This window comes from Macrobrachium rosenbergii, chromosome 5 (assembly GCF_040412425.1).
Source record: "Macrobrachium rosenbergii isolate ZJJX-2024 chromosome 5, ASM4041242v1, whole genome shotgun sequence".
In the NCBI taxonomy this organism is placed as follows: domain Eukaryota; kingdom Metazoa; phylum Arthropoda; class Malacostraca; order Decapoda; family Palaemonidae; genus Macrobrachium; species Macrobrachium rosenbergii.
The window spans coordinates 53,936,164-53,955,456 of record NC_089745.1 but is presented as its reverse complement, the minus strand read 5'-3'; the positions used below and the strand labels follow the sequence as shown (position 1 = coordinate 53,955,456).

General features: G+C 37.2%; 1 protein-coding gene across 1 annotated transcript in view; it reads right to left on the bottom strand.

Moving 5' to 3' along the window:
* The window catches only part of LOC136838935 (outer dynein arm-docking complex subunit 4), a 41,821-nt gene that overhangs the window by 11,012 nt on the left and 11,516 nt on the right, over window positions 1–19,293 (bottom strand). The window contains exons 4-6 of the mRNA XM_067104629.1: window positions 2,378–2,503; window positions 1,211–1,340; window positions 355–507 (exon numbers count right to left, since the gene is read on the bottom strand). Of these exons, the coding sequence (XP_066960730.1) occupies window positions 355–507; window positions 1,211–1,340; window positions 2,378–2,503 (409 nt within the window). The remainder of the gene's footprint in view (window positions 1–354; window positions 508–1,210; window positions 1,341–2,377; window positions 2,504–19,293) is intronic.

Sequence of the window (19,293 nt, the reverse complement as noted above, 5' to 3'; positions counted from 1 at the left end):
AGGTTCACAGAGACATTAGTTAACGAAAGCGGTCTACCGCAGAGAAATACTGCAATGAACCGGAGACCTTTTTCCACTCGTCAAAATCAAGATAGTTCTCAGACCAGTGTGCTCACCTCGTAACACGTGTGAGGAAAGTCTCGTTAATAGCATTTTCACATGCCAACCAACTTGACAAGAGCTCTTTTCAAAACTTCGGATATATGTTTAAAGCTTTTTAAAATATACATCCTATATTCATTTCTTTACTGTCGTTAGTTTATATCATGTGACATTGAGCATATGATTTCAATTAATTGTGTATCTTTCTAAAATACAAATATGCGATTAAATGAGAAAGGTCGTCTGCCCCACCTCCGATTGCGTTGATGATGGCTTCCCTAGCCTTATGGACACCTCTCTTGAAAGCTGTGAGGTCAGGGCGCTTGCGCGCCCCCCGGTGGAAGAGGACGAGAGACCTTTCAAACTCCCCCATTCCATAGAGGGCCTCCGCTTGAACTAACACAGCTAGAATTCAAAAAAGAAAAAATAAGAGAATTAGGACATTCTAAGAGGTCTGAAGTCTGTTTCAATTATACCCTATATTTGCTTTGGTTTCCATAAACCCGGGGGCTTGGAAATCATCCCCAATAATTATCTACATAATTCTTCTTGGACGAAAGTATCTAACCCTATATATTTATGTAGCCCATGCCTTAAGGAAGCCAAAGCATGGGCAAAGGGAAAATGGGATTTAATCCCGAAGAAGTCGACAGATCAGTGTCTGGAAAGCGAGGTTACGGGAGTCAAGGATGACTAAAGGCAGGAAAAAACTCCACAGCTTTGTGTTGGAGGGAAAGTTATCAAACCGAGTAACAGGAAGATTCCTCATCTGCAATGCAGGTGGGTGTTGCGCAACCGTAGAGAAAACTGGGCATATCTTGCAATATTTTACTACACGAGTTTTAAGCATTCACTTCAGAGACTATCAACTTGGAATTTTACTAAATTTTAGGACAAACGTGCAGGAATGCGTTGCACCAATCGTGTATTTTTTTGCAACACATACATTATCAAGACAAGTACTATTTCTAGTTAAATGTATGCTGCACATTTTAAAGCATACATAGTGTTCAAATTTATATATTCATATATACAAACGCCCATTTACAACGTGCCGAGATGATGAAGATCAGAAGTTACTTGTAAAGCATATCATCTATCATGTTACCTTTCACAAGTGTTGGATCTGCCTTCAGGGCTGTTCTGGCATCCTCCAAGGCTTGCTGCAGGTGCCCCAAGAGCAAGTGACAACGGCCTCTAACTACAAGCGGGCCAGGATCTTGACATCCTTCTACTGCCTATTATTAGAAGAGAAAATAAAAGAAGAAAAAGTATACATATTTTGTAAAGTCGAGAGAAATCACAGTAATATAGTTCAGTTGCAATGCCCAACGACTTGAATAAATGACTGTAAGTTCCTGTTTAAAAATGACTCAGGTAGCTCCCATGAATGCAAGGTCACCTACAGCATCACTGGATGATGACGACCAATTAAAGTAAACTTTATGCAAACCAGACCTAAAAGGATAAAGTACGCTATTGAGAAAAGCAAGTAAAACTGTAAAATTCTCTGGGAATTCACATTTAATTAAACATAAATAAATATTATAGGCATACTTAATGAAAAGGTGCTACTGAGTATCAAGTGGCTACAGACATTCAGAAAATATGATCTCAACAAACTACTAGTGAATTCCAGTAGTTAAGATACCAAGAATTTGAGGTCGTTTACAAGATATACCTAATCTTAGACGTCAGTATTTCAAAACAGGGACACGCCAAACACTTTAGCTTAATCTGCGCGTTATTTGGAAAAACAGAAATAAAGAAAATTGCTTAAAAAACTTGAACAGAAATAAAAAAAAAAAACTAAATTTGTTAATGCCGGCAGACGATAATCCGAATAACGCACAATAATTGTAAAATTGACTGAGAAGTGAAGCGGATTTGGACAATTCCCAAGATGGTGAAGCAGTGAGGGGAAGGTATGATAATGGTAGAACCTTTGGATATTCGAGAAGTCAAAATTTCTTAAAGATTCCAGGATTGTCACAAATGAGCACTAAAGTAAGACAAAAATCAGTTGCTTTGGAAGTCAGTTTTTTATTCGAACGTGCACAAACTTGCTGAAGTTACTGAGAGTAATACGGAGCGGTGAAAAGTAAAGTGACTGAAGAACTCCTGAGCTAACAGAAAAACAATTGACAAGGTGAAACTTGAACAAAACAAATTTCGAACCCTTAAAGATTATGCTTGTAAAAGTAATTTTTATTTACGAGTGGACGAATATATGAGATAAATTAACAACTAAAAACAGACTTGAATTAAAACTCACCTTCTCTGCACAAGAGAGAGCAGTTTCCACGTTCCCTTTACTGATGGCTCGCAGGGCTTCGGTCATATGAACTGAAGAGTTGGTATCCTCTGGCTGAACTGTTTTCCTTTCCTTTTTCCTCTTCACCTACATGTGGCATTAGATTACTCACAAAAAACCCACAGGACTAAGTGTATATATACAAGGGGATGGGAAGGAGAACGTCGGCGTTGTCGCTTTGAGAATCTGGCGCGTCAGATCACAGATTCAAAAAGGTATTCGTTGCCCGACAATTCTTCTTCCCTTTGGTCAGTGTTGGACACTTGGTCACAAAATGGATAAGAGGTTTAAGTTTGGTTTTAGACAGTCGAATACATTCTGCTTTATTTAAATGCAATAGAGGATCTAAAATCTATGCGTTTTTAAAGAATACTGAAACGGGGTTATTCACTTCGTTATTTAATTACAAGTGCTACGAACTAATTCATTTATCTTCAATGCAAGAAGCTTTTAAGAAGCCAAGTTACATATGGACGAAAAGTGATTAAACATCTTTAATATGAGAGAGCTGAAAGGCACAGAACAGCACTTCGTTGTTGAACAATTAGGAAGGCGGTTTTCCGGAATTCAGAACTTATTTCCAAATTTTCATTATATCTCCAGATTTTGAGCATACGGCATAAAAACGAAAAATAGTTATTGTTCAACAACGTTGGTAAATTTGTCTTCATACAATGGCACACAAACACACGACAAAACACACACAACAAGAGACAAACAGTAAATTTAAAGTGCTATTGGGCACACACAACATGCAGACGACAGGACACCACATTCTTCAATGACATCCGCACATACATAAATGTTGAACATACACGAGCAGTTTCGACAAAACATTTATAGAAAACACATACATGAACATACATTGCAATTAAGTTACATTTCTTTTATAAGCAATAGTTTCCTTTTTTTTAAATTTAGCATGGTATCGTCGCACAAATAAGAAAAAGCATTGGGTTTTCGTTTTAGAGCAGTATATACAGAATGCCTGGGTTTTCGTTTTGGAGTGAGATATATTGTTTGTATGTATGTATACAGTATGTATATATATATATATATATATATATATATATATATATATATATATATATATATATACACATACATATGCACATATATATGTGTGTATGTTTTTGCTATTGCCATAGTTAAACCTATGGATTACAATTTTAGCACATACAGAATTACTTATGTATAAAGGAAGTTTAGGATACAGGACAATGCATTAAATTTTAGTTTCTTTCCTACACGGCGACTTTATATATCTAGAAGAGAATTCAGATACGGAGCCTATGATCATTGCTGAATCTGAACCCCTTCCTATCAAGGTCAATATTTTGGGATTCGCCCGGCCGAGAGTAGATTCCGAACCCAGCCACAAAATGTGATAAGGACGACCTTAAAAGGATTCTTGTCCCGGCAACTTCAAAATACACAGTCTTGCTTTTGTTAGTGATGTTCCTCGAATCAACGCAACACCACAGGAAAAAATGGAGTAAAAATTGGCGTAGAATCCATGGCTAAACAAAACATGAGTTTTTACTGCAACCCAAAACCTCTAGACAAAATTGCCTTCGCTCAGCTCCCAACACGTCTTTCAGAAAAAAAAAAAATATCAGTAAGTCGCTTGTTTTCTTTCCAATCTAAAAAAAAAAACTTAAAAAATAAAAGATAAACGAAATCATAAAATTAACTTACAACTATCTAATCTATTATCCTTAAATTTTAAAATTACCATGTTCTTACATTCTAAATGCCTTACCAAATCATTTCCTTTGAAGTTAATTTTTTAGAGAATGTCTTTCTTCTTATATGTATAATTTTGAACAAACAAAGAAAAAACAAAACAAGTAGATTTTTCATGCACTGACTAATTATCTTAGCCAATAATCAGACTGCCCTAAAAATAAAGCTGATGATGGCTGATGGTTTGAATGATGAGGGTCGAATGCTGTGAGGGTAGGTGTGGACTCCTTATATTTAAATTATATTAGTGAAATCTTAAATAGAACGAGTGAAAAATAATTAAGTGGAAACGATTGCTAAAGTCTACGTACAAACATTATGAATAACATAACCTTACATTCTGTCCTTCTCTGAAGCGCAATCAGTGTGCTCAGATTCTTCATACAGACGAAAGGGTTCTGAATTGAACAAAAAAAAAAATAAAATAAAACAGTGGAGGTAAATGAGGAAGAATGAAAAGGTATCACTCTTTCTTAATAACAATAATTTACCTGTCCAGAAAGCAACAACGCCTGAAAGTTTTTGTTTTCTTAAAAAAAAAAAAACAATATATCAATAGTAAAGAAAATAAAAATAAGAGGCAATAATTACCTTCACGCAAACTCGGAAATTAGGTTTCAGCACGAAATGTTCCCTACGAGAGAGAGAGAGAGAGAGAGAGAGAGAGAGAGAGAGAGAGAGAGAGAGAGAGAGAGAGAGAGATAAATCCTACATGACGTATAATCCTAGATATACTCACGACAGTCAGTGTCACACAGCTAAGGCAGTCCCCCCTTGAACAAGCAGATTAAAAAGACTTACGTTCTCTGTAATGATTTCATACACGAACCACGTACCTGCTTAATAAAAGATTTAATATTCATATAAAATAACATAAACACATCCACTGAATAACAAAATAACCTGGGGGCAAACTGCCGTATAATATACTTAAAACTCTAAAGATGTTATGAGACATTAAGTTTTAAATACCAACATACTCGTACTTCATAACATTACGTGATGCAACTATGCTAAAAAAATTTGCACCAAACATTACAGATACTCAAGGGATTAATTTAAACAATGCTTATCAAACAGCAGATACTGTACAGTAAACAAAAACACTAAAATACTAACCACGTTGGGGGAAATCTAAGCACGAAGAATCGTTTGCATAAAGCAAGACTGGGAACATATTGATTAAACTGTAAAAAGAATAAAGTGTATACTAAATTGAACAATTAAAAAACACCAACATTTCAAAATATCTTTTAATCTGATGGAAATCCTGGAGCAAGAAAAATACATGAAATCCAGCCGTAACAAGTAAAGACTGAAGACGTTTGCTGATGTTTAATAACACTCATATTTCAATATCCAATTAGTTTATACACACGTGTAAATGTGTACATTTTAGTACGCTCATGATGCTCATGTATGTGATTTCACGTGTGCATCTCACAATGTGCCTGCAATCAATGCATAGTGGTTAGTGAGTGATGTGGGATTTCTGCGTTGGAGACATGACCGTTTCCGAGTTGAGAATCGGGAGCAATTTTTAAACATTGCTTCTCGCCAACGTCAGACACTCGTCAGTTGTTATGTTTTGTTTTTGTGTAGTAGGTCGCGAGCGTGTACGCGAAATGCAACATTACATGTCATATTCGTTAAGTGAGTGCGCTGAGTGCGCGTGTGTAGGTAAATGTGCGTGAGTGTCAGTGCAAACATTCCGCTAGCTTCTTCATAAAGCCCAGTAAAATAAATAATTCAACAATAAATGACCTGAGGTAATGTTTCATTAAGCAAAAAAATAAATAAATAAATAAACAGGTAATATGAAACGGTGAAAATGAAACATCAAAGGTATTGGTTAACATTCCATGCACTGTCAGTGATTTGCGAATAACACCAGAAAATGTGTTCAACATGTTCTGCAGAATGAATTGCAATCTTTAAATTAATTTAGTTCCGACATAAATATTGCAACTTGCCCTCACAAAATGCAAACCTAAATTACAGCATTTATGATATTATCCTTAACCATCCTAATGGAGAAAGTGGATTGAGGCCAAACCGCAGGGGAAGCAAGGAAGCCTCTTGGAAGAATAGATACTAAAGAACGAAATGGCACACGGCACCGACAACATAAAAATCGAATGAAATGGAAGCAGCGAAGAAACGTCGTCCTGTACAAGATCGTCTGAGAGAAGAAAGCTCTGGCTCATCTCGATGGAATAATAGCAGAAATAACACCTACACTCAAGAGCTATAAGAGAACACCTTGCAGAGAAAGAGGATCTAGACAAAAAGGGCAGGTTGTTTAACAATATACCAAACTGGTATGATTAAAGCCAATAAATATCTTCCGTAACTGGAGAGTGACTGAAAAGAAGGCAAGAACGTAGAACTAGGAAACAGAATACCTAATATTAAGGTGCAGATTTGAAATAAGAAGTATGTGACTATTCAGCATGCTAATTTAAGTTCAACTTTCATAAAGGAAAACACTAGAATTAGATGATGTGAGATTACAAAGAAAAACAAGTAGAACTTTCTTGGCTATTTAAAGTAGACTAACTCCTAGAATCTCTTAACAGATTATGCTCTCCAGATCAGAAGTAATAGATGAGGGAAAAGCAGTTCGAAGCTAAGAACACGGGACGGGTGGGAGGTGCAAAATAGAGGGCATGAATTATCGGCAAAAGTATGGACTGAAGAAGTGGTAAAACGAAAATGGTCATCAGCAGATAGGAAAAAAATGGTTGAGGGAGCAGAACACTGGAAGACGCCATTTCAAATGGGAAAGGGAGAACAGTCTTTACTCCCAATGACAAATGATATAAATTTGTTCAATAAACAAATTAAAAATTAATTTACAGAGAAGATTAAACCCAACAGGAAATTATACAAAATAAAGATTATGTTGGAATCAAATGAACGTTTTAGAGACACATGAGCCATAATAAACGTTATCACAATTCCTGCAGAGTGCAATACATCAGTAATGTCCCAAGTAAATCTTTCACTGTTTCAAAAGGGGTAGATAATATTCAGTGTTTGTAAAATTGACAGTTTAGTAAAGTTTTCAAGACTTTGTAAGTGCCAAGTTTCACTGATGAACACAGGGTCAACTAACAGGTTCGATCCCAGAGAGGCTTAAATTCGTGCTTATGTGTCAAGGGCATCGCTTGAAGTTGGGTCTCAGTGAAACAAAAGACTAAACTACTTGTAACTACAACCCCGAGAATAAATCAGCTGACTCTAGGGACCTTGTGTATCTTTACACTGGTGACCTCTTAGAGCGACCTGGTAGACTAGCGTGGTTCTTACATAAACCCCTGGCCACGGGTATGCCCTACCAACCAAAGAACCACGAATGGCCTGGCGTAAAGAGCTCACTGATCCTTCAAAGCTGCACTAAAAGTCACACCTACCCTAGATACTCCTCAGCCCAGGCACCTCCCCAAAAGGCGAGCTCAGTGCTTATCCTGCTGAACTAATATTTGGCAAACTAATCTGTGTGTCAGGAGCATTCTTCTTCACCAAGAGCAAGTTAGAGAGACTCCAAGCAATCGTCAAGAATCACCAGCTATACATATAGATACATAAAAGTGAGATGAAAACATGCCCTGAATCACCGAAACACGCGAACAAGTTCTGTTATGGAACAATGCCCACACACTGTCTCTCACGCTTTCATACAGCAGCCACTACCCCATTCTTGAATGGAAAGAAAAAATATTCAAAATACAACTGTATTGCCACAAGGACTGGGTCTAAGTCGACAGGTTAAAACCAGCTTACCTGGAGGCCAGTGACAACACCCCCATCACCCTTTCTAAGACAGGGTGTGACATTCACCATCCACACAAACTCAACTTGTGGCTGTGATAGTTTCCATTAATACCAACTTAGTACCTTCTCAGCATCTCACAGTTTAACACACTTAATGCACATGTAGCGAGTAGTATTAATTGGCGCAAGCCTAGTAATAGTATGGTACAACTGATAATTCAGTAGTTAGCTGATCGTAGTTATTTGTCAATTTTTTGACATTTTATTATAGGTTAAATAGTAATGTATCAACACCTGAGCAGCTCCAGCTTTGATCAGGTATGGAACAATCACATTTTTTTTCATTAAAGAACAGCCATCTATGCATTGTAAGATGCCTCAGTGACGTATAAACACCTACAACCTTGTAACTTCCTTTCCAAGGATACAGTCGAGGCAAGCATCTTGGAGGAACCAAAATTGTCGCAGCAGCTGATGGTAATATCACCATTTCAAAGGATAGCCAGAAAGCTTTCAGCAACTCTTGGGGGTCAAAAATGGACTTCAGAGAATCCATCACAGCAGGGTGTGTGGCAGTGACACCCAGAGACTGCTAGATGAACATGTGACGGATGCTCACTAACGTATCACAGAGACATCAGAGAAGGAGATATGAGAGGATAACTGGCCAGTCCTGACAGTTTCACCCTGGGCTGCCAGGCAGGGGGAGACCATTGAGAACTGGACTTAGTGGCAGGGGTGGCAGCACCTACAGGTAAGGCAGCTCAATAGCTTTTCAGAGTGAAGGGAGGTGTATTACTCACTAATAAAGCAGATGGTGCCTTCTTAATCCTACTCCACTATGGACCAAACTAACGCCAATGTACAGCCAACAGTCCCTCAATTTCATGGCAACCCCACCCTTTGCAATGGACACAAAACAAATATGGACATGACTACCAAATACACACCCAGGACATCTCATCGAGACTGACCAGCACCTGGCCACAGCCACAAACTCAGGAACAGGTGAGGAACAGAACATGTACACAAACACAATACAACCAACAAAATATCATCTAGGGTGAAAGACCAAGTCTCAGAAATCCAAAGTTAGCACTACACGGTAATTTAGCTGAGGCAAAAAAAAAAAAAAAAAAATGGGAGAGATCAGCAAGGTGAGAAGCACTCACCATGATCACTTTGTCACAGTCAAAATGACCGACTCAGCTTCCATTTAAAAAAAACTCATATATAAGACGAAGTTTTGTATGTTTCATAGGAACAAAGATGAATCATTATTGACAGAAAAAATAACCCTAGCTAATTCAGTATTTCTGGACCCAGTTAATTTACTCAGTAAAAAAATATCCTTTAAAGTTATAGCAACAACTATATTAAAAACAAAATTCATAATGTCTGTGAGCTTGTCCTTCAACAAAGGAAAAGCCTTGTAAAGTTTTCATGGCTTCAATAAAGTTTAAAAGGCTAATAAAAACACGAATGGAAAATATCCCATAAGGGTGTGCTGTTTCAAACTTTCTGCTATGTATTATGCGTGAATAATCGTTACTATCTTCTTTACCTCACACCATGATGCCTTGGCCTTCTTACAAACTAAATTACCAGCTGTGTCCCCTTACCCTCACACTGGAAACCCAGGGCAATGAAGTATGGTATATAACAAAAAACTGTTACTTGACTATTTCTGTATAATGCATGGCTCTCACAACGAGGTACTTGCAGTATATTTACGATAGAATTAATATATGGCAAGATTTGTCTTCCACTTGATACCTGGCGATGAGTTTATCGATACCGTCACCGAAGTCATATATGATGACGTACTACCCATCTCATATACAGCGATATAGGATAAGGATTAGAATCATTATCCTTCAGTTATGTAAACAAGATGACACCGAAGAGCTTCAATATAACTAGTTTAGCAAAAGCATATACAAGAAACATTGCAAGTGGTGCAAGAAGCTGAATAAGATAAATTTTAAAAAACAGTTGCACTAAAGCTAGTAAAAGTTGTTCACTTTTGTGATTTTGTAGCTTGAAGCAAGATAATCAGATGTAAAACTCTCAGGAAAAGCTTTCGTTCAATTCCGCATAATATAAAAAAGTTAGATAAACAAAGTATCCCCTTGACAATAAGGATTAGAATATTGCCACCTGAGAAGTCTTAATAATGTACAAGGATATGACAATATATGGTTCGTAGTTGATCTAAACAAGAGATGATTTAGTCAGTCATAAATTTCAATAATGATAAAAACTGTAAAATTAATTTGATTAAAAAATATGCATGGAAAACTACTATATATATATACATACATACACATATAATATATATATATATATATATATATATATATATATATATATATATATATATATATATATATATATATATATATATATATATATATATATATATATATATATATATATATATATATATATATATATATATAGCTTCCCATACAGCGTGCTGTGTTGGAAATGCGATTCTAGGAATGAAAAATAAGTTTTGGAGACAACTCGCGTGTTATCCATTCACTTTTTAATTACGAAAAGCAATTTTGGTCTTAACATACGGCTACATTTGTGTCGAACTAAACACAGACTGCAACAACTACTTATAATTTCAATTACTACTGACTATGGCAAAGCCGTAACTTCGATAGTCAGTAAAAAAGGTTTACCATTCTGTCTCCTGAATGATAATGAACGAAAATGTCAAAGAATAACACCAACATTAGTGAAAGAATTTCCGTCCCAGTGTTTGCGGATCAGAGAGGGGAAAAGTCCAGATTTACACAGATATAGAAGAACAGATATTTTCTCTTTTCTGAAAGGATTTTTTGGGGGGAAGATCGAAGGCAAGACGAATCAAATGGCGGAGGAACTTGGCAGGATCTTACCGAGATCTGAGATGCAACAGTAAAATGATTTGCTGAAAGGTAAAACAACGGAAAGATTACGTGCAAAAAAGAGAGCTTTATAAAATGATGCTTTAGCTCAAGATTTTTTCAAAATATGCTTTAGATTAAGCTTTTTCTTTTTTTAATATACCAAAAAGTTTTCTTGCAATTCATTGAATTATGGAGGCTATTAAATACAGTTTTAGTCAATTTTTATCTCAGATACACCGTACAATTGTGTTTGTCTTTTGTTTTTAAATCATTACATATTTTAATGAATACATCGGTCATAGTCGAGTGACCAAGTTTAACAAAAAATTACCAATAAATATGCTTCACTTGGCAAGTTCTTAGCATAAGCAGTTTACATAAAAGATCTCACAATTTATAAGAATCAATAAGATATAACAGGGATTGTAGAAATACACGTTTATAAATTATTCAAAGAATTCGGTAAAACTGCTATAATTTTACTGTATTACATCATAACATCACATTACATTAAAAGGAGCGATTACAGAAACACTATCCATTATCAACTGAAAATTCAATGGGGAAACCAACATGGCTGCAGGCATCTACCTTGAGGGAAGTCTTGATGTCCTGGTCTCCCATGGCAACAGCGGCAGCTCGATCCTTGTCACAGTAGATTTCCTCTTTGCCTGGGGCCCCGAGATGACCCATGAGTTTCCTCTTCTGTCGCAGCTCGGTTGCGAAGAATTTCGAGATCAGCTTCCCTTTGGCGCGCCCCTCCTCGTCACCATCGTCGCTGCTTCTGATGGAAATGGGGCGTCAAAATGAAAAGCCCCTCGATGCTCAATTTGTCATTATAACATATAATTACAAAATAATATTACAAATTAATCAAGCTAAAAGGTGTCGTAATTCCACGAATCTACGTACATTCATTTACGAAAGAGTGTTTCGCCAATTCATCTGAACAAAAGTCAATGAAAAAAGATTATGCAGTATCTTGAAGTACAAAATTCCATATGGCGCGAAATAACAAATCAATGCGAAGAAAAATATAAAATCACATACTAATTGTCTTTAAAAATTAAACAACAAATATATGAGTATTTGTACACCAATAGTGATTCAAAAGTATATACATCATCATGAAAGCTCACTGCCATGAAAATTAATTATTGTTAAGCTCTACAGACGACTGCCTCCTGGGGAATGGATACAAAGATTGTGGACTTACGACCCTCATTGTGAAAAAAAAGTTTCAACAAAATGACAAACGAGGAAAGGGGAGGATCCCCCTGGAGCCCTCACCCTCCTTTAGCCGCGTCTTTCTTCTTGGCTTGAGACTTCACCTTCCGCGCCTGATCGGACTTGGTCTGCCCCAGTCCGGCGACGCCACCCTGAGAAAGGGGTGCTTCAGGGCCTTTGATCTCGTGGCGTTTAAGCAAATGGAATATGGTGGCGTGTGGATGGGATTTGCAATGTGGGGAAGTCTGAACGCGGGTGTTGTGAGGTTCTGGGAGGTCATCTGGTGTGATTGTGACTGGTGATGACTGGCATTTATAGAGACTGAACACTGATTAATCTGGATTAACAATAGTGCAAGTGAACACGCTTTGAGATAGAGGACAGACAGTCAAAGAGTGAGTACAAAACAAATTTCACACATGTGAATGTGGAAAAGTTTAATGAGGGTATACACCTTCTAAAATTAATGATACGTAAATGTAACGATGTATTCAGATGAAGGAAATACATGAATGTAAACAGAATGAGAGGATATTTATCAACAGGAACCAGACGGAACTCAAGACAGTGGAAGAAGCAAAGCTTTGGTAAGAGGACTCAAAAGCACGCGTTCACTAGAGTGCAGCATATGACACTGATCGCACACGCAAACGAATTAATCTACAACAAATATCGACTACAGAAGGTGATGTTGAGGTGGAAATAGTGACAGTGGCAATCAGACCTTTGTGGCAGCCCCACAGTAGATGCCAAGTGGTGAAAGACAAAATTACCGTAGCAGTGATGGTGGTGGTGCTGGTGTCACGAACTGGTGCTGAATGGATTTGAACTGGAGGCCCGGTGGATTTGGTATGCCGGTTGGTCATAGTTCTTCCTTCTAGGCTATGATAGGTACTGGACCTATTCTTGAAAAAATAACATTTCTCAAAAATCTACACAAAAAATGATCTCAGTCATGTATGAGAGACCGGAAAGACTACAAGCTTCACCCAAAATTGAAAAATGTCTCGTGTATGTACATAAGTTTGACGACACTTGACGGTCACACCAAAATGCTAAAGATTTAGACTCAGTATTATACTAAGATTCCGTTTGTAGTGAAATGTATTTCGTGTTATGAAAAAATTGCACGGTTTAAATGTGGATAAAAATGTCAAAATAACTCCTAACAGAATCAGGTTTGTGTCCTACCTCAAATCTCGTTCGCTCGTTTCCTTTCGAATACGAAGATGAGTTTAATGGACAATGGTTGTTATGAATTAGCTTCAGTCACTTATTAGACTATGGGCGTTATTGATTCAGCTGTAAATATGGAAGCGAATGGTAATATATAAATCAAATAAAGAAAACTATGCAAGAGAGAGAGAGAGAGAGAGAGAGAGAGAGAGAGAGAGAGAGAGAGAGAGAGAGAGAGAGAGAGAGAGAATTAAAAATTTTTGAAACAATCTTAATGCTTCCTAACACTAACATTTGCGTTTAGTACATGCTTTAAACTAGCTGATAATGGCCAAAAAAAAAAAAAAAAAAACAGACATCCAAATCGATACCACTTTTAGCCCTGTCTGGCAATTCAGAGGGACGCGGCCCCATCCCTTAGATATTTTCGTTGAGGAAATTAAAACCATATACTGGGGTAGAGAAGATAGAACCTTGTGTACAAGGGTAGTATGATAAAAAAAAACATTAAAATAAACTTTTCATAATTCCTCTATCTTTCTCATTGTGCAAAAAGAGCAGTAAAGAGTGCACTGTACAGTATGTAAGAAAGAACTCATGTGCAGACAGCCAGTTGTTAGAAAGATGGACAAGAGTCTGGTGTAGCAAAAGACTAAATTGCCACACGACCAGACGACAACTTTGAGTTAACACCAGGGTGAGAGAGATGGCAATAAATGGGTTATGCAGCAAAGCAGGCAAAGGAAGTGTCCTCCAAATGACATTGCCAAGATGAAGCACAACACTGATATATTCCATAAATGACTTCTTGGAATCAAAATGAGATTCTGTTTTGGTGGTTGGTCTCTGATAAAGGCCACTCTGACTGCGGGGACACATATACCTACATCAAGTGTTTTATTTCCTTGACATATCCCTTAACAGTCTAGATAGACTACATGCGGGCATCTTCAGTCTTATGAAATGCTGGTAGAAGTTTGTTTTGACATACTGCGTTCCTGGGATGTGGATCTTGCCCATGAAATCAAAGGCACAAAAACCACACAGACTTCTAGATTTTGGATCCAATCAGGCTGGCTTCTTGGTAGAGGCATAATCTAATAGAATCACCATCTCGATACCTAGATAAGTCTCTGCTATGGACTTTAGGGGCTCTTATCCAACTGTTCCAAACAAAAGTCACCTCCCAATTTGGAGGAGCAGGTCATTAGTACCCCTAATCTCAAAGCTGTGGCAACGAAGATATTTAAATCTGACAAGTAAGGGGTATTCTCAGAACACAAGACTGGGACCAAAGCTGACTTGTACCCAACTGTGGTCAAAACTGACAGGTGTTAAACACCCTCAAGATGAAAATATCAGCCAACCGGGAAAAGTTATTGATAGCAGAGAGGTACTCACGCAGCACCAGTTACAGAATATGACCCATTTTCCAGTCCGCTTTTTTATGCACTGGATACATTTTTTGCAGTCATCACCAAAAACACCTAATGTCAGACATTAATGAAGAAATTTTTCAACTGGGAGAGGTGTTAAGGGCTGGAAACCAGTCCAACCGTAGCCAAAGACTGTTATTGCCAGAACCATTTTATAACAGAACTGTGATGATCTGGAAGAAGGGAAAGCTTGACCAAAGGGAAGCTGTGGTCTTGAAGCAGTAGAGGAAGGTAACTTACACTAAAAAAAAAAAAAAAATCACAGCCTCCAAAGCAGGACACAGATTGCCCTGTCCAGCAAATCAAAATGAATTTGTCTAGCTAGGGAACCACCAAACAAAATATTCTGGTAGGTGGATTGAGTTTCAGAACCCCAAAATCCTTGGGACATTAGAGGATGGGGGGCACCATTTTGAACGTGGAAGGAGAACTAATGTACCATTCACTGGTTGAAAGGAGGGTAGAGTAGTCCCTTATATGGCTGCCCTCATCCTCCTTTGCATTCCTTCTGAAAGGTCTTCGGTAATTAGAACACCGAACTTACTGTTCAAAAGGAAGGAAAGTAACTTTTTATGCCCTAACTATAGGAACCTCAAGGTCACTGCGTTTCATGCCATTTTTCAAGTCATTAAAAATGATAATGTATGAATTAACAGCGACGAAGCCAGGCAGCTCAGTGTTTTATTCTATCAACTAAGTACATCATCCTAAAAATTGCAGGGAACTGGAAGTGACCAGTAAACAGCAGGATTCAGCCCAGAACTTCTCTACCAATTTGGTATTATTCCTAAAAAGAATCAGAATTGGAGAAGAAGAGGTAGTGGGCAGAGATTCTGGTCTAGATAAAGCAATTGCCAAGTCTCACGGTCAGTGTCCAAGGAAGCTCGGGCGAGGTCAGTCTGGCTACAGTTTAATCTACAGAAGCTGTTAGGAGTAAAACGGGAAAATACTGGTTTTTATTAGTGATATAGGGACTCCTTACTTCTGTGCAAGTTTTTCTGCTCTCCGTGAGATCCTCCATAACCATAAGAAGAGGAAGGACTGCAAGAACCGGATAAAGAAGACAGAGGAGAGAGTACTAGAGATGGGAGGGACTGGCTGGCATGTTTAGCAATCGCCGACAAGCGGTATTTACGGAGCCCACTGTCACTTCCTTATTTCCGGCACCAATTTAGTCATATGAAAATTGGTCCTATGTGCTAGGAAGAGGCCAAAAGAGTCTGCATGTGTGGTTGTTCTCTACAAGTGGTGTAAATTACATATTAGGCCACAACCATATAACAACCACAAATTTTGCAACTAACTGTAAGACAAGTCCTTATGTATAGTAACTATGGAAAGACGAAACAAATTTTTCGAGAAGAAATTATAGCTGTGAGAAGAAGCGGAGTCTTATTTAATATCTGAACGAAAGATATATAAGAAAAATTAGACAGAAGGGATCCATGAGAATCATCAGGTGAGACGCAAAATATAAAATGTTTTGCATACGGGGAACAAAAGCACTGAAGGAAAATTGGATATAACGTCAGGATCTGAGTGTAAAGCAGATATCAAACACAAACGAAAAAAAGACGCAAATAAACAAGAACAGAATTCGTTCAAGGATGCACACAAGACACAGCAAGCTATGTCCAACAGAAACAAAGAAAAATCAAGAAAGGGAAGAAACTGCGTCCAAGTGTACTGTACATCATTAACTAAGACGTACAAAAATGACCTTACAATTATAGTCATACAGCCAAGATATCTTTGGTTTCGGCTGCCAGATAGCATTGACATTGCACATACATACATACATACATACATACATACATACATACATACATACATACATACATATATACATACATATATATATATATATATATATATATATATATATATATATATATATATATATATATATATATTAAAATTTGAACGATGTCCAAGCTACTATCAGCGGATTTAAGGCATTAGTGATAATAATGTGGGTCGCATCCGAGATGGAAAACCACATTACTGCTCTTATTTTTCAGCACATACACAAGGCTCATAATAATAATAATAATAATAATAATAATAATAATAATAATAATAATCGGCGTTCTTAACGAATAAATTGCATGTTCCTAAGCTTATTAGAGTAATTGATATATCGATCAATATTTCTCTGAAAGAAAAATGTCAATCCCAGAACTCATAAAGTTGTTTTAGAGAAAAGTATTTACATTATATACATAATAATAATGATAATCATGTGGCTGAAACAGCGAATTTAGTTCGATGCATTTACAGTTGCATGCATGTAAAATGTACAAAAATAGCAGAAAAGCAAGGATTTTATATAACAGCACTTTTTCACTTGCACAACTTCCCAACTGTAATCTTTTAAAGAAAGGATGGAAGAATCTATAATAAAAAAGAAATCAGCGTAATTATTTACATATATCCTCACCACTGCTGTCACAATCAAGAAATGAAAAGCTGTCCCTGGTTAAGTATCTTATCAACCGTGAACATGTGTCTACGAACACGTACTGTAGATTGTGCTACGGAAGATAAGACGAGAGAAAGAATACCACGTGTGGCTCAGCTCTGCCAAAGAGAAGCATCGCTGAAAAAAGATAAAAGAAGGAAGGATCTAACCGAGATATCCTCATACCTTCAATCTTAACACCTGTGAACCAGGGAAGCCGAATAAATGCGTGTGAGCAGGTGGGCTTTTAAAAAACCTCAACAGCTGGTCGCTCAAATTAAAGGCCAAAAGTTTGGTGGTTTTCAGGTTACATCAAAAGTCAAAATCTTTCATATGGATGGTATGGGTCAAAAAGCAAAATTAACCAAAAATGTTTCATAAGGATGTATAGGTCAAAAGGCAAAAATAACAGAGTAGAATGGAAATCTAGCAAAAAGGACCGGGCAAAGTGGCGCCCAGGCTTTCATTTTTGTAAGTAAAGCCATGAAGTATAAAACAAAAATAGCAAAGTTCACGATCAGCTACTGCGTAATTATGCTAAATGTTTTAGTAAGGGAATCAGAAACTATTATAAATGGAGCTCAGCAGAGAAAGGGGCAAAACGCTACCTGATAAGACAGAATTCAATGAAGGAAGAGCTGACATGAGAACTGTATTTCATGCAAGGCTGTAAACTCCAAGTAGTGAGGAGAAGCGATTTAAGAGAAAGGTAAAGAAGTTCAGAGAATGCCAGGTATGCAATGATATCCATGCTATCTGATGTAAAAACATCGTCTCCTAACAGACAGCAAGAATAAAAGCACAAACATCAACCTGGATTTGTTCATCAAGAGATGGAGCGTTTACGAAGACGGGGTCATTCGTTAAATAATCATACGTTCGCCTTTCATTTTTGATGGCCAGATGTCTGGATAAAGAATCTAATGATCTGCTAAATCCAGTGATATAAAATCTTACTAGTTACGAAGCCAGATCATTTATAATCAAATAAAATGGACTTTCCAGAATCGCCACACGTCTGATACTCAGAGAAGGAGACGTAACTGTAAAAGACCAAAAGACAGAAGCAGAAATGAAGAACTTTGATCAGCAGAGGGTAAATATTTTCGATCCCTTGAAACCAGATCCTTGAGCTCTGTAGACCCAGGGTCTAGAAGTATTGCGCCGGCTTACATTCCGATTTTTAAGAAGAGGCAACAACGACAAACAAAAATCAACCTAAGTCCCAGAAGGTAGTGGGGAGAAAGTAAATGAAAAATAAAGACAATTTTACGAAACATCGCCAGACACTAAATGCAACCGGTTCCCTACCAATTCCATATCCCATTACAAAGCATATTTAAATATACTTTTCTTATGGAACATGATCATCTTATGATGCCTGAAGTTACAAAAAAATTCAGTCGTCAACTACAATACAGTATTGATCGAAATCTAAAAAGCGTTTTTAATTAAGCCTAAAATTCTATAAAGAACAGTTTTATTGTTGAAAAGCATTTGTGTGATTGAGTAAATCTGAATATATATATATATATATATATATATATATATATATATATATATATATATATATATATATATGTGTGTGTGTGTGTGTGTGTGTGTGTGTGTGTGTATACATACACGTGTTATTCTATCTTAAATAAAGGGTGGGGTTCATCATCATCTAACAAGGAGTAATATGCAAATTCTTGCGTCATAAACGAGTCGTTCGTTGGTTCGCCATCTGCACATCCGTATTTGTAGTCTCCAAGTTTGAATAATGTCAAAAAAAAGCAAAATCATACTTTCAGTTTAAGTAAGGCTAATTAGAATAAGCAGAGGAAAATAACTAATGTCTATCGAAGGCTGAATTGTCCCAACAGCTTTACAGATGGATCGTTTGCAACGTGTACCGTACGTGATCCATGAATCTGCGGATGCCAAGGATGACAGAAACACGTAGAGGCAATGTTTACGTTTTGCTGTCCATTGAAGGTTTCATCCAAGTTAATACTTCGCCACCATGATGAATGATGGGAGACTTGTCTCTGCGTGTTTCCCGTCGGCTCTGGGTTAATTAGGAGGCGTCTGATTGAATGATGAAAGGATAGTGAATGGGTTGGATGAGAATGAAATGAGCCGTTGCGATGAGTGAGAAATTTACGATGC